The sequence below is a fragment of the Penicillium solitum genome (genome assembly GCF_028829755.1).
Source record: "Penicillium solitum strain IBT 25940 chromosome Unknown utg000003l_segment0_segment0, whole genome shotgun sequence".
Classification (NCBI taxonomy): domain Eukaryota; kingdom Fungi; phylum Ascomycota; class Eurotiomycetes; order Eurotiales; family Aspergillaceae; genus Penicillium; species Penicillium solitum.
The window spans coordinates 3,829,992-3,843,398 of record NW_027072123.1 but is presented as its reverse complement, the minus strand read 5'-3'; the positions used below and the strand labels follow the sequence as shown (position 1 = coordinate 3,843,398).

The window sequence follows — 13,407 nt, the reverse complement described above, 5'->3', positions numbered from 1 at the left end:
CTATCATTTCTACTATTTCTACCATTTCTAGGGCTTTTTATCCAATTCCTTTCATAGATTAATACTAACAGGGAATGAACACCTTTCTGTATTAGCAGGTAAAAAGTACGAATGTAATGTGGAACTAGTAAGGTAATGAAAGGCATAAAACATAAACATTGAACCCATGGGGGCCTTCGCAACCACTACTATTAATGTACATGCATATCCATACGAGAAGTGAGCTCAGCCGCAGAGTTCTTGGCCCTAATGCAAGCGCCCGTGATGTACTCCGTACTGTGGTGTACTCCGTATACAGACGAGCGCATTCTTCGTCCTGTAATATGATTACTGGCCCGTCTCACTTCTCACTTCTCACTTTGAGGGTAATCATCACGTGTCATCTTCTGGCTGATAATTTGAATCATTGGCCCAAGTGCCCTCCTAAGCCCCTGCCTTATTCCTCTTTCGGCTTTAGTGTTATGATCTAACGATGCACCAACTTTGTAATGCAACTGCAAGCTAAAACCGCACCAAAAAATCCTTTCGGCAGCCCACCTAGCAAGGCCTATCAGAGCTTAAAGCGTCATCCCCAGTCGAGAGAAGTTATCAATGTAAGACACGCACGCATGATTCATAGGTACTGTGTTGGGGGCCGCCGAGCACACCTAGTACTTATATAGGATGAGCATTCAGTCTAGGATTATTCCTCAAACCAGGGGTCTGCACCAAAACGAATTAAACACACCCTAGCTTATCCTGCATTTATATGACACATAGCCACTCATGGATCCCCGCTCCCTCACCAATACCTCTACCCTTGAACCCAGCTTGCAACTCTTCACAAATCTGTCTCACCTAAAACGCACCACCTGCGACCTCTGTCGAGAGCGTAAAGTACGCTGTGACAGGGGTAAACCCCAATGTGGTCGGTGCAAAAGGACGGGTCAAACATGTGCATATCCATCAGCTAGCGGGGAGGTGACACGCATCAACTCCGAGCTCAGAAGTCTACAATCACGATTGCGTATGTATCCTGAGTATAGTATACCGAGGGGATACTGACTTTCCATAGGCCTGGCAGAGTCCAAGTTGCATAAGCAGGATATGACCTTTCCTGTTGAACTGGTCGCACCTGTTTTGAATTCTAGAAGCAACAACAGCCCTCCCCAGGCGCTACCATTAACCACCGAGACCACGCTGGGAGATCTCGTTATACCACCTGATCTGGAGTCTTGGTAAGATTGTACAAACCCTTTTATTTTTATTTTTGGAATCAGGGCGGAATGGACACTGATATGGTTGATATGTGATAGGGATCATGCCATGGACTTTGATCCCCTAGATGGGTTACTTGACCGAGATGTCTCTACCGAAAGCAGTAACCAATGTGAAACTCTAAATTCTAGTGCGCCTCGATCCATCTCGTCAGGCTATGGTGACTCGGCCCCATGGCCCTCAGAACCGCTTCATGTGGCCCAGCGGACTATGCAGCAGAATGCGCAACCCGACCTGAGAAACGAGGTGGGCGAGATATCACCAGCAACTACAGAACAACTGTATGTCTTTTATCTCAGGTCACCGTTAGTATCCTATTTCTCACGATTTCCAGTTTTCATAACTATATCGACATAGTCCATAGACAAATGCCCCTCATCGACACCACAGAGTTCCTTCATGAGACCGCATACGCCACATTACATCAGCATCAGGCATTGAAATATGCCGTCGCCATGGCCGGGGCAGGCGCACATAATACGACATTACACCTCGAGCATCAGTACTATGTTACCGCAAGATCCCATCTTGAAATGGCGGAGACGCACATAGGAAACTCCTCCTTTTTGAACCTCGAAACTGCACAAACATTAATCCTGATTGCTCGCTACGAATTCACGCGGACAGACACCACACGAGCCATAATTACCATGGCGCGACTCATGCAACTCATTCGTTTGCTTGAACTTGATATCATCGATCGCAAAAGAACACAAGACGATCCACCCCAGAATTTACAGAAGATCCACGAGTCTCGAAACACGTTATGGATTGCATATGCCTTTCATTGTCATGCATCAACCATATTCCCGCGGTGTGAGCCTATCGATATACAGACTGTATGTATTGACCCCAATCGTCTAGACTTTCTATAGAAGCTGACTGACAATGCATATAGATTCAAACCGCACTCCCCTGCAATTGGACAGAGCGTGACGGAGATATCCCTCAGATATTCCTATCAGAAGCAGCCACACACCCTAAGAACAACAAACTCTCCTCTCTAGCCATATTTGTCCTCGCCATGCGACTGGCCGCGTTCACAGAGCAACATCACCAGATGACCGAGGCAAATGTTTCGGGCAGAGGCGCCCCAGACTACAATTTCTGTCTCGCCCACGAACGTATCGAGAACATGATCGGCATGATAATTTCCGCTTTATCCGGGTGTTCTCTGCAAACGGAGCCGGACAAGGAGCTGCGCGTGCTGACACTAGTCGTCACTTTCGGCGCACGCATCACCCTTTACAAGGCAGCCATTGTGAACGTGAAAAAGGCATCCTTCCTAGGGCCCGTGGTGGGGGAAAGTGAGAAAACGGGAGTCTTGGCAGCAAACGCTATGTGTGACGTACTGCTACAGGCAGACGTATTGAATCCTGCTCATGTGCGTACCTCGTAATTTTTCTACAGGCTCCGGGTTTCCTGTCAGTGCTGATAGCTTCTAGGTCCCCATGTATCGGGCCATGAGCGTAATTATCATGCGCCCTCTGGCGCTAGCGGCCGAGTTTCAACTGTCTGTTGTGCGGAATTCCGCGCAGGGCAGTGGGATGGGCATGTATTATATGAACCGAGAAATTCGGCATTCAATGGAAGTGATATGTGGTGCTATGGAGGCCTTCCAGGAAGGTATGTGTCAATACGATGCTGGCATCCGGGAGTGTCGGGAGTACTTGGACCGTACGCAGTTTGGGAACCGATTTTCCGCTGAGTTTGGGAACAAACGGATGTCAGGTTAGTGGGATATGAGTCTTTGGAATGAAAGAGCGCTAGACAAGAGTATCGCTAGACTTAGACATTTGGGTGGTAGCATTTTTTAGGGGAGCGTAATGAGTCTGAAATGATTTGGAACATATCTTGGATCACACCTTTCATCATTCATCTTTTCGTCTTGTTTCATGCTTGATGTCTAATGAATATTAGGAAGATGGGATCTACGCACCGTCACCTGTTTCAAAAATACGCGTTTATACACATAGTTCACCTGTAGTGGTATAAATAGTAATTCTGTGGCCTATCTATAGGCATCCGTAGTATTCTACTCAGCGGATATATTCCTTCCCAGCAAATACGTAGACTCAGACACTGTGAGATCCCGACCCGGGGCAAAAAGCGTAAAGAAAAGGACCAAAATAAATAGGAGTGATACAAGCTCCATGGTAACATACCGCTGAGGCTTGGCCCCTCGCTTGTTGAGCAGCTGCATTGTCTCAGAACCTTTGTTTTGCTCCACGAGCTCATCCTTCCAAGCTACAGTGGAAGGGTTTGGATATTCCATAGGCAGAAAATTGAACTTCGGGGCACCGGCGCACAAGTCGGCGAGTTGATCGGCGTACACTGCCTGGCCGGTGAGAGGGAAGATGACCCTCATGATGAAATGATTGAGCGGGCCATCACACGACTGAATCCGAGTCAGAAAGTGGGAGACGTCAAATGCACGCTGCATACGTGGCTTTCGCGATTCCTGATAGCGCTCGAACATAGCGGATATGGCTGATCGAGAGGGTCGGGTGCCCTCTGGGCCACTTTTAACGAGACTGACCACTTCATTCAACAAAGCCGCGCTGCTATCCAAAGCGCAATTTGCACCGAGGGCAAAATTTGGAGTTACCTGTTGCGTATCACGTTAGCTCGAGTTCTAGTGCCGTAGAGTGCTTTATTGTGGCTACAACCTTGTGAACGGAGTCTCCGACTAAGGCCAATCGACCGAAATGCCAATGCTTGAAGATGCCCTCTTCAAGACCGATCAGATGCGCACGGATCTTATGTTTCCATAACTCGCCAAATACCTGTGAGAGTCAGATTAGCTTATTCTCTGCAGGAAGCAACATTTTTACGCACCACGGAGTCACTGATAGGTAATTCGGCGACCGATGCGGCCGCCCTATCAGCCTCGTCCTTGGACCATTTAGCCTTAGTAGGCCATTTCATCTTCTGTGGCAGCTTCCAGTTGACGAAGAAGTAGGTTTGGTCCGGCTGAGTGAGGATGAGGAATGAGAGATAAGGATGGCACACCCAATGCATGTCACGTATTCCAAGACCTGGAACGGTCTTTGCCACACCCACAAGAGAGTTGTACGTGGTAACCAGTGCTATGATATTTGTTAGAGCTATTATGTATCCACGAAATGCCCAGTCTACTTACATCTCTTCTCTTCCGTGTTGATATAGTTCGGGATACTGGCATTCGCATTGCGCCACATGAGCTCTCGAACCGTGCTGTGAACGCCGTCGCCACCAATGAGGATATCACCCTCTTCAGTAGTACCGTCGTCTAGTTTCACAATAACGCCGTCCTCGTTGTCGACGACGTCTACCACGCGCTTGCCCGTTACGATGTGGGACTTATCCGGCAGCTGCTCATGGACAATCCGGAGAAAGTTTCTCCTCTCCATAGTAATTGCGTCAAAGCCATTTCTATAAACATGAGTACTTGGTCGATAGTTATGTTTCTCCGGGATCTCCTACCTTTCGCGCATCATATCGAAAAAGGGTTCTGCGTTGAACGCCTTCCCGGCAGGATTGCGCACATGAAGCATTTTCAACGGCAGTGCCTCAGCTTCAAGAGCTTGGAGACATCCAATCTGATGAAGGAGTCTAGACCCATTACCCCAGAGGGAAATGCTTGCTCCCCACTCGGGGGCAACGACTCCCTTCTCTAAGACCACATGGTCGATGCCAGCGCGAACGAGCGCATGCGACATGGCCAGGCCGGCCACACCTCCACCTGCAATAATGATACGGAAAGGACGATCAGATGTTATAGACATGATTTCGTTCGGGGGATAGTGTCCCGTAAATATTCTACCTACTGTGATTTACGGGCCATACGGCTGTTCATTTGTAGGGCCATGTACCCTTGTCGCAGACCTGGATTCTGACATTTGAAACGAGAGACATGAAAAAGTCGTATGATTAGCATTCGTTGCCACAGCTTGGATCGGCAGCGGCTCCGCCAACGAGGGACATGGATCTATCCCGTTCCGATAAGCCCCATTCGGGCCATCGGCCGACGGCGCGAACGCTTACGATCGACATCAGTAAACCGAAGTCATAAAAACCAGTTTATGTAGACCATCAAAAATCGAAAAGTCAAGTCTTCCTGCATGTGGGAATTGCGCAGTCAACCTATAATTCTCTATACAGCAATATGGCGTCAGTTGAAGAGCGCAGCCTGACTCTCGAGTGGACACAGACATCACCGTCCACATACAAGCGTCAGATCGACGACTTCGAAACATTTTTTCGCTTTATTGCAGCTGCTGGCCAGGGCCGACCGGACAAACAAAACTGGTATACCACGACCGCGGTAAAGGTCGACACTCATAGAAAACACTTTGTCGCAGACGTGCATGAAGCCTGGAAAGCACTGAGATATGACTTCCCGTCCTATGCGGCTGTCATAGAAAACGATCTCTGGGTGTATCGCCTGGCCGGACATGGGGAAGAGCTTTCTACGTGGCTGGAAGAGACCTTCCATGTGCATTACGTGCAGCGTAGCGCTCGACAACTGTTCCCTTTCGAAACCAACCCCAGCGAGCGTGTGGTACTGCACGTGCTCCCCAACACGCAGGAGCTCGTTCTTCAAGCTCCTCATACACATGTCGATGGCATTGGTATGGTCACCTTCTTTAACCATCTGATGCGCCTCCTCGTTGGTCCCAAAGACCACCTTGATCGGCCGTTTGGCACGGAGGGATCGAACCTGACGCCTCCACTCACCACCATGGCCAACGTGAAGCCATACACGCCATCCCAAAAGCAGGCTTGGGATGCAAATCTGCAGAATTTCCTCTCGCAGTTCCCAACGGTCCGGGTGCACAATGAGAACAGAGGAGCACGCGCAACAACCGCCAAAATGCAATGGCTCACCTTTTCCCGCGAAGAAACCGCTGCCATTGCCTCCAAGTCCAAAGCACTGGGATTTTCCGTGACTGCTGCAGCCCAAGCCGCTATGTCTCACGCTGCTCGGATTCATGGACAAGTCTCCAACACAACACATTCGACCTTTGCCATCTACAGCGCGTGTGAGTACATCGACCCGGCGGTCTATGATCACTCTACTCTAGTAGGTCCGAATGTTCTAAGCATGCCGGGTGTTTTTCCCATTGCTCCGGGGTTCGTTGAAACCGCACAAATGGCGAGACAGGTCTTCTTAGATTATAAGAAGGATGATCTGCTTCGAGCCGCGAGTCCATTCTGGGCAACGGATATTCCTACCACGCTATCGGCGCCTTTGCCGCCGGAGTGGCCTGTCGCCGCCGACCTCCAGCTGTCTAGTGTCGGTATCGTGGATAATTATATAGATTCAGTTTATGAATCAAAGGAGCCGGGTGCGCGCTCCACCGTAGAAGTTCGGGATTTGTGGATCTCGTTGGATATGCTCTATCCCAACGTTGCGGTGGAGATGTGGACATTTAGGGGTCAGTTGGTGATTGAGCTGATCTATAACGAGTCATATCACCGGGAGGAGAGTGTTCGATTGCTACTTGGACTCATTCACGAACAGTTGTCCCAGGGGTTGGGGCTGAACTTGGGCTTTGATGCCCGATCGCCAGGTGATGAAAGCTTTATGTGTCCTGGGGGTATGGAGATCCTGACTGCTCCCCGTGAAGGGCTTGAGGAAGCTACAGGAGTTCCGGTAGACGTTGTGTGAAGGCCGCTTCTCTCATGAATTTCAAGTGTTATGCACGCGAACATGTTTATTTTTGTACGCAATATAGTAAATATATATTCTAGGTCGCTACTGAGAATCTTCAATCAAATACATCAAGGGAATTGATACTACAACAGCCCCTATAACTTATGCAGTTTCATGATTCATCTGGAGGAGTAAGCAATCTCAGTTGAGAGCCATGATCTAGACCCCCATCATTTGCTTGTGTCTCACATTTCCATCTGTATTTACTATTCACTTTGATTCCATAGTTTCAATATAAGAGGTCTTACAATACATCCATTCTGGAATACATTAGTCTTGCCCCCTTTATATCTGGGACGACCACTTGAGTGACTTGGTATGGACTACTTAGACCAAAGAACCTTTTCTTGGCAAAAATACCCAACTACTCATTTTTATTTTGATTAATACTTTTATTTCCCCTCTTATATAGATGACAGTAACCAGTATCCCGCATTCTGTCGTGGAACCATTCCATAGATTAATTTAGATGATGAGCCCTTGTATCGGTGAAAGGTGCATCACCCTACCTTTCCCCAATGAGCTCCCCCGCGGTGACCTCCAATGAATATACCCTCGGAGGATAGTACTCCTAAGAGTTCAGTATGACTCCGCAAACCTGCTGCGAGCCCGCAGAGTAGGACCGAAATGCCACAATGCCACGACTCCAAAGAAACAGCCCGCTGTCAGACCACCTAGCACACTACATCCCTTTCCAATGCCAAGATCATCGAACAAGGGCTGGGAGAAATGGATGGCAGTACAGGCAAGGACACTTCGAAGGAAGGCTGTCGACGTGATCTTATTAGCTTGCGTTTCTCTTTATAGGCGGACGGACGTGATGCCACTTACTGTTCGCTGCGAAAAGACTCGCTGCATAACGAGGATAGGTAGTTGGAAGATAAATAAAGATGACGTTGGCAAGCTTCGTGGGTCAGTTCTGTTCACAGCGTATAGAAATGAAAAGGGGGTTACCTACAATAAAGACACAAGCCGAAAAGACCACAATGCCAATGGTAGGCGCGATCCAGTGAATATCAGGCCGAGCTGTCCAGGCAAAGATGAATAACCCACAAGGAGCCAGGGCCGCGGCGAAGACACCAGGTAGCAGTCGATGTTCAGGCTTTCCAATTCCCATTTTCATGGTATAGGGCTCGTAGACGAACCATACTAAGAGGAGATAGGTACCTGCTCCGATGATGCAAGCAACAATGATACAGAGGAACACGACTCCCATCATACCCAGGGAAAAGCCGTGCATGTTGACGTACACCAAAGGGAACGATTCAAAAAACGAGTACTGCAGGTGATCAATATTAGCTTGGGATCTCCAATAGCTGCTGCAAACAACGTACGTAAATTCCGTAAATTAGAGCCGTGTACAAGTTGATGAAGAAAACAGACGGGTCTTGGACTGTCACACGGAAAGGAGTCGTGAGGTAGGTAGCCATGATCTGCAGGATATGGATATCGCCCTGCTTGATCTCTGACTGTGAGCGTAGCTTCATATTACCTGTGGCCTTTCGCTGTCGGCGGGCTCGGTAGAGGAGGATGGTCTCCGGGTTTGTCTCTGGGAGACCAAAGAACAACAATATGAAGGTAAAGCCACTCAACATGAGCAGCTCGTACATGGACCATCTCCAACTGCTCTCGGTTACAGAGAAGCCCGCCAGCAAAGGGCCGAGGGCCGGGCCGCCGTAGGCAGCGCAAGTCCAAAAGGTCAGACCGTATGGGATCTTATGAAAACCGAAGATATCGGAGGCAGATGCACCACCCGTTGCAAGAACAGGGCCACCAAGGAAACCCTGGAGGAACCGGAGAACGACCAGACCAGGATAGTTCGTTACGCGACATGCGGCCACTGTCATAATGATGAAGAGGAAGAAGGATGTCATATACGGGATATTGCGGCCGACCCGAGGGACTTCGGATAGAGGGCTGAAGAAAAGAGGACCCATTCCCTGGTGATTGTTAATACAAGCGAAACGGGGTTGCACAACGCAGAGAATGAACTTACATATCCTAGGACAAACATCGACATAACTAGCGTAGATACCTGGGATGAGATGCCGAAAATCTCGATGAACGTGGGTTCTGCCGGGCTGATGATGGCCGACCCGCTGTAGACTGGGAGATAATCAGCTTTTGCTATAATAGCGTGCGTCAAGTTTGAGACATACTAGCAAAGGTCAAGAGGCAGATCTGGAAGAAGACAAATGACTTCTTAGCTGTAGACCAGTTCTGAGGGTTCTCTGGGTCCTCCGGCCCATCCCAATCCACCAGGTCGTTGGCTTCGCCTGACTGTGATGATGTCTGTGACGACACCGCTACCTTTTCAATATCTGTTACCTTAGCGTTACTCTCTGGGGCTTTAGCACCACTGCTTGGAGGCACGCCATTTTGGCCCGAGACCCAATCCCAGAGCTGTCTGGCAGGAGTATGGTTGAGGACGGACGCCATAGTTGGATAGGGTGATGGTTTTCCACGCCGATTGAGTTCAAAGCGAACTAATTCCAGAACACACAGAAAGAAGATATGGAACTAAGAAAGACTAATTATATATTAATACATGCAAAACAACGTCCAAATTGCGGCCCTGCCGGCCGGATTTCCGGTAGGGTTATTTGTATTGCGGCGCGTCGGCCGAGCCCCCCGAGGGCTGATCAGCCCTAAATATACCCCTTTAGAAGCCATCTAAAGGCACCTCAAATCATCACGCATACTCATCACATTCAGAAACGAACTGGAAAAAAATGCATTACTCAGTGGATTCCGCACGAGTCCCATTCATCGTTCTCACTATCCTGGCTGCCATCCTCCTGGAAGGCATCCTGATGGTCGATGGCGGCTTGTTCGCCATGTTAAAGCCCGTCTGGACACAGACATTAGCCGATGGAAAGTACCTGCACCAGGTATACACAGGCCTGCCAATCATTGACCAGATACTCGCAATTTCGGTGTGTTTTTGGGATCCTGTCGCGACCAATCTCCCGATTCTTCGGCTCCAGTCGATCATGCTTTGCGCCCCTCTGCAGACATTCGCCGTCTGGGCGACAATCGAGAGCATGCGTAGGGGCGAAAAACATACACTTCTTCGAGTGGTCCCGATATATGTGTTCCTGTGGCAATACTTGGGTACGGCTATATTTTTCCCCTTCTATCTCTTCGTCGAGCTCTCGCAGCATTTCGGCTCCAGCGACCGCTCCGACCCCAGCATTTCCTACTACGATGCAAAGGCTCTTCTACCAGCGACATTGCTAGCTATGGTCATTCCGTATCGCAATGTGTACTTTCCTCCAAGTGGCACTACGGACGCGCAGCACCACATGTTCATCGCATTCTACCAACTTGGTCCATTCGCCACCTATATCCTGACCGCCGGAATTGCTAAATACATCTCGTCCGGCAAAGAGGAGGAATCCCGGCTTCCCTCCAACTCGGATGCTCCTTGGATCAAAGCGATATATGCGGTGTATGGAATATTCTCTGCGCTGGCCCATATTGGTGTGATTCTGCGCGTGGCCTTCTCATCCGACCCAACATTCTCACTGTCGAGATTGTTCTTTCCGGCCTTTCAAAATCTTTGGAACCCCGAGGCGGCAGCGCGGCGCTATGTCGAGGAACATTTGTTCTTCCTCCAGTGGGATTTTATCCTTGTTGTTCTCGGTTGCAGCATCTATGCTAGCCGTGTAGCTCAGGGTATGTACAGCTCTAGAGAAAGTGGCTCTTCGACATTATTCGGTGTTGGGGGAATTTTGATCGCCAGTCTGGCCAGTATGATCTTCAGTCCCGGTGCCATGATTACAGCAATTTTGTACGTAAGGGAGGACTTTATCCGTCAGGAATATGCCACAAAACAGAGACGGGAAAAACAGACGGAAGTGCTCCAGGATTCTCAGTAGCTCTGGAACATTTATGATAACGCAGGAATTGGAAAAATCAGGGTCTAATACACATAGCACCTGGTGAGTCTGAGGTTAGGGTCTGCCAAACTACGAGCTGCTTGGTTGAATATAGAGTTTCATTGAAATATAGAAGAATTGCACCATAAACCAATCGAGCTATGTCATTTTATTAGTTATGAGGTATCATGATGCCTTTAAACCTGCTTATATATATTGGACCAAAAAGTTGTTAGAAATACCAACTGTTCTGGCTTTATATTGATATAGAGTATTCACTCAGTAATTAAACATATCTTCACCATTGACAATGTTAGTCTCAACACTAGGTGTGCTTCGATAAACCTTCAATTAATTCACATAACACAATACGGACAGGAGTAATAGCAGACAAATAGATATGATTGTGCAGCGAATCGCCTAAAGTGAGTTTAGATTTATGACGCTTGATCTATCACACCCCAATCCTCTTTGATAAGGTCACATGCACGCTCAGCTACTGCGTACACAGTAGCCTGGATATTCCCCTGTGTGATCATAGGGAAAACACTGGCATCGATGATCCGTACATTAGTTGTCCCATGTACCAACAACTGATTGTTGACCACACCTCCGCTCTCCCGTGGCATCATGGGACAGGTACAGGAGGGATGATATGATGTCCACAGCCTGTCTCTAACAACCTGTCTAGCCGTTTCGAGCTCGGATAGGTTCGATGCGTAAGACGGTATGCGGTTATCAGGTTTCAAAAGTTGTCTCATCGGTAGATCATCAACGATACGCTCCAGGAATTGAATGCCACGAGCCAACATTTCAACATCAAGCGGGTGAGACAGGTAGCCCGGGTCAATTCGCGGTCGAGAGCCAACAGCAGCGCTACTGATATGTACACTGCCACGCGACAAGGGGTGATTGAGTCCCGCCATCAGCGTGATGAAATTCTCAGGCCGTTGTGGACTATAAACCTGAGTCATATCGGTGCTGCGATGCGGCTCCATGTTCATCTGAGATGGAGTGATGCCGTACCAGAAGGTATTCTCTTTCTGGTCCACCATCATATTCGCCAACTCCTCATACTGTGCTCTGTGAGCAGGGGAAAGACATGGATCGCGTAGGTTGAGGTGCGTGTCAATGAGGGACTGCCCTATTTCAGAGGGCATGCGACCGCCCGTGTCGACCGACGGCACATACGCCAGGCCATATGGTATACCGGATAAAGGGCCTGAATGAGTTCCTCCATATTGCTTCAGCAGACTCTCAATCACTGCTGGGTCTCGCGCCATGTCGTTGGTGATTTGGCCATCTGCGACCTCGAATGAAACGCTGGTGAATGAATGATCCTGCAGGTTCTCACCAACACCAGGGTTATCAATCACCACATCAATCCCATGCTTCTCCAGGATTGCTGCAGAGCCAATGCCGGAGTTTTCCAGGATCTGAGGACTTTGTATGGCCCCAGCAGCCAGGATCACCTCATCTGCGGTAAACTCGGATAGCTGGCCGTCCTTCCCGTATACTTGGACACCAGTCGCAGTGACAGTTTGAGATGTAGTACTGAAGAGCAGCTTGTGCACAGCCGTTTCAGTGATCAAGTGCAGGTTGGGTCGTGCCTCGATCTCTGGGGAGTAATAGGCTGAAGCCGCGTAGGATCGTTGGTGCGTTCCAGGATCAACAGTATTTGGGGGTATAAACGCCCCTTGCTTTCTTCCAAGAATCGGATCCTGGCCATTTTCGAACCCAAGGTTGCGAAATGCTGCAATCCAGGCCTTATGGAAAGGGCCGTAGACATCGGGGAAGCTGATGGGAAGCGGACCCTGAGCACCCTGATTCTCGAATTTTACGTACGAGTCGAGGGACAGCAAATCGTTTGTCGCCTTGGATGCTGGATGAAAGGTATGAAACTTCTTATAATATGGTGCTAAGGTGTCAAAAGACCATCCCTGCACCCCCAGTCTCTCCCAGGCTTCGAAATTTCGGGGCGTAGGATAAACGATGGCGGCCACATTGATGGCACTAGATCCTCCCAGCACTTTACCCCTGGGTTGGGGGATCTGTCTTCCATTCAAGCGTTCCTGGAAATTTCTATTAGAATTATACGTTATTTGTTCGTTTCAGATATCTTACTTGAGGTTCACTCCAGAAATTCCAATCATAGGCCGGGTCACCCCAAAGACTGAACAGTAATCCTGGGGTATCAATCTTCGGGTCTCCTCGACGGTCCGCACCCGCCTCGATGAGGAGAATTGTCTTGTCTTCTAGCTCACTGAGACGACGAGCGGCAACAAGTCCAGACAAGCCTCCGCCAACAATGATCGCATCGTAGTGACATGGTTTGGGGTCCTTCTCGAAAGAGGTAGGTTTGCTCCAGGCGGTTCCCATTTTCGTGGATGGGATTCCCTCGCTTGACCTCACGAAATGGTTCAATACCCAACGTCTAGTGATGTGATACTATAAAATTAAAAGTGCGGGTTGGGTTTCTGACGTTGGATGGGGGCCGTTGGATGGGGGCGGATGATCCACATGAGGCTAAGTGCGTGAGCGGCCGAGCGGCCGATGAAGGTAAGATTAGGG

General features: G+C 49.1%; 6 protein-coding genes across 6 annotated transcripts; 3 read left to right on the top strand and 3 right to left on the bottom strand.

Annotated features, from left to right (window-relative positions):
* Positions 1 to 765: 765 nt before the first annotated feature.
* N7455_005382 (uncharacterized protein) lies at positions 766 to 2,993 on the top strand (the record flags this gene model as incomplete). Its single annotated transcript, XM_065605022.1, has 7 exons — positions 766 to 892; positions 950 to 1,006; positions 1,055 to 1,217; positions 1,296 to 1,538; positions 1,622 to 2,096; positions 2,156 to 2,641; positions 2,703 to 2,993. 7 exons carry the CDS (start codon positions 766 to 768, stop codon positions 2,991 to 2,993), a joined length of 1,842 nt encoding a protein of 613 aa, XP_065461922.1.
* A 299-nt stretch (positions 2,994 to 3,292) lies between these two features.
* Positions 3,293 to 5,024, bottom strand: N7455_005381 (FAD-dependent oxidoreductase; the record flags this gene model as incomplete). The annotated part of the gene is made up of 5 exons (XM_065605021.1): positions 3,293 to 3,865; positions 3,927 to 4,043; positions 4,096 to 4,346; positions 4,400 to 4,671; positions 4,723 to 5,024. The coding sequence occupies 5 exons, from the start codon at positions 5,022 to 5,024 to the stop codon at positions 3,293 to 3,295; spliced, it is 1,515 nt and encodes a 504-aa protein (XP_065461921.1).
* Positions 5,025 to 5,404: 380 nt separating this feature from the next.
* On the top strand, positions 5,405 to 6,910 carry N7455_005380 (uncharacterized protein; the record flags this gene model as incomplete). The annotated part of the gene is made up of 1 exon (XM_040955439.2): positions 5,405 to 6,910. The coding sequence occupies one exon, from the start codon at positions 5,405 to 5,407 to the stop codon at positions 6,908 to 6,910; it is 1,506 nt and encodes a 501-aa protein (XP_040814142.2).
* A 624-nt stretch (positions 6,911 to 7,534) lies between these two features.
* N7455_005379 (MFS transporter) lies at positions 7,535 to 9,394 on the bottom strand (the record flags this gene model as incomplete). Its single annotated transcript, XM_040955351.2, has 6 exons — positions 7,535 to 7,722; positions 7,787 to 7,859; positions 7,914 to 8,234; positions 8,290 to 8,895; positions 8,952 to 9,061; positions 9,115 to 9,394. 6 exons carry the CDS (start codon positions 9,392 to 9,394, stop codon positions 7,535 to 7,537), a joined length of 1,578 nt encoding a protein of 525 aa, XP_040814045.2.
* Positions 9,395 to 9,687: 293 nt separating this feature from the next.
* On the top strand, positions 9,688 to 10,836 carry N7455_005378 (uncharacterized protein; the record flags this gene model as incomplete). The annotated part of the gene is made up of 1 exon (XM_040955512.2): positions 9,688 to 10,836. One exon carries the CDS (start codon positions 9,688 to 9,690, stop codon positions 10,834 to 10,836), a length of 1,149 nt encoding a protein of 382 aa, XP_040814239.2.
* A 437-nt stretch (positions 10,837 to 11,273) lies between these two features.
* N7455_005377 (GMC family oxidoreductase) lies at positions 11,274 to 13,215 on the bottom strand (the record flags this gene model as incomplete). Its single annotated transcript, XM_040955484.2, has 2 exons — positions 11,274 to 12,908; positions 12,961 to 13,215. 2 exons carry the CDS (start codon positions 13,213 to 13,215, stop codon positions 11,274 to 11,276), a joined length of 1,890 nt encoding a protein of 629 aa, XP_040814249.2.
* Between the last annotated feature and the right edge of the window lie 192 nt (positions 13,216 to 13,407).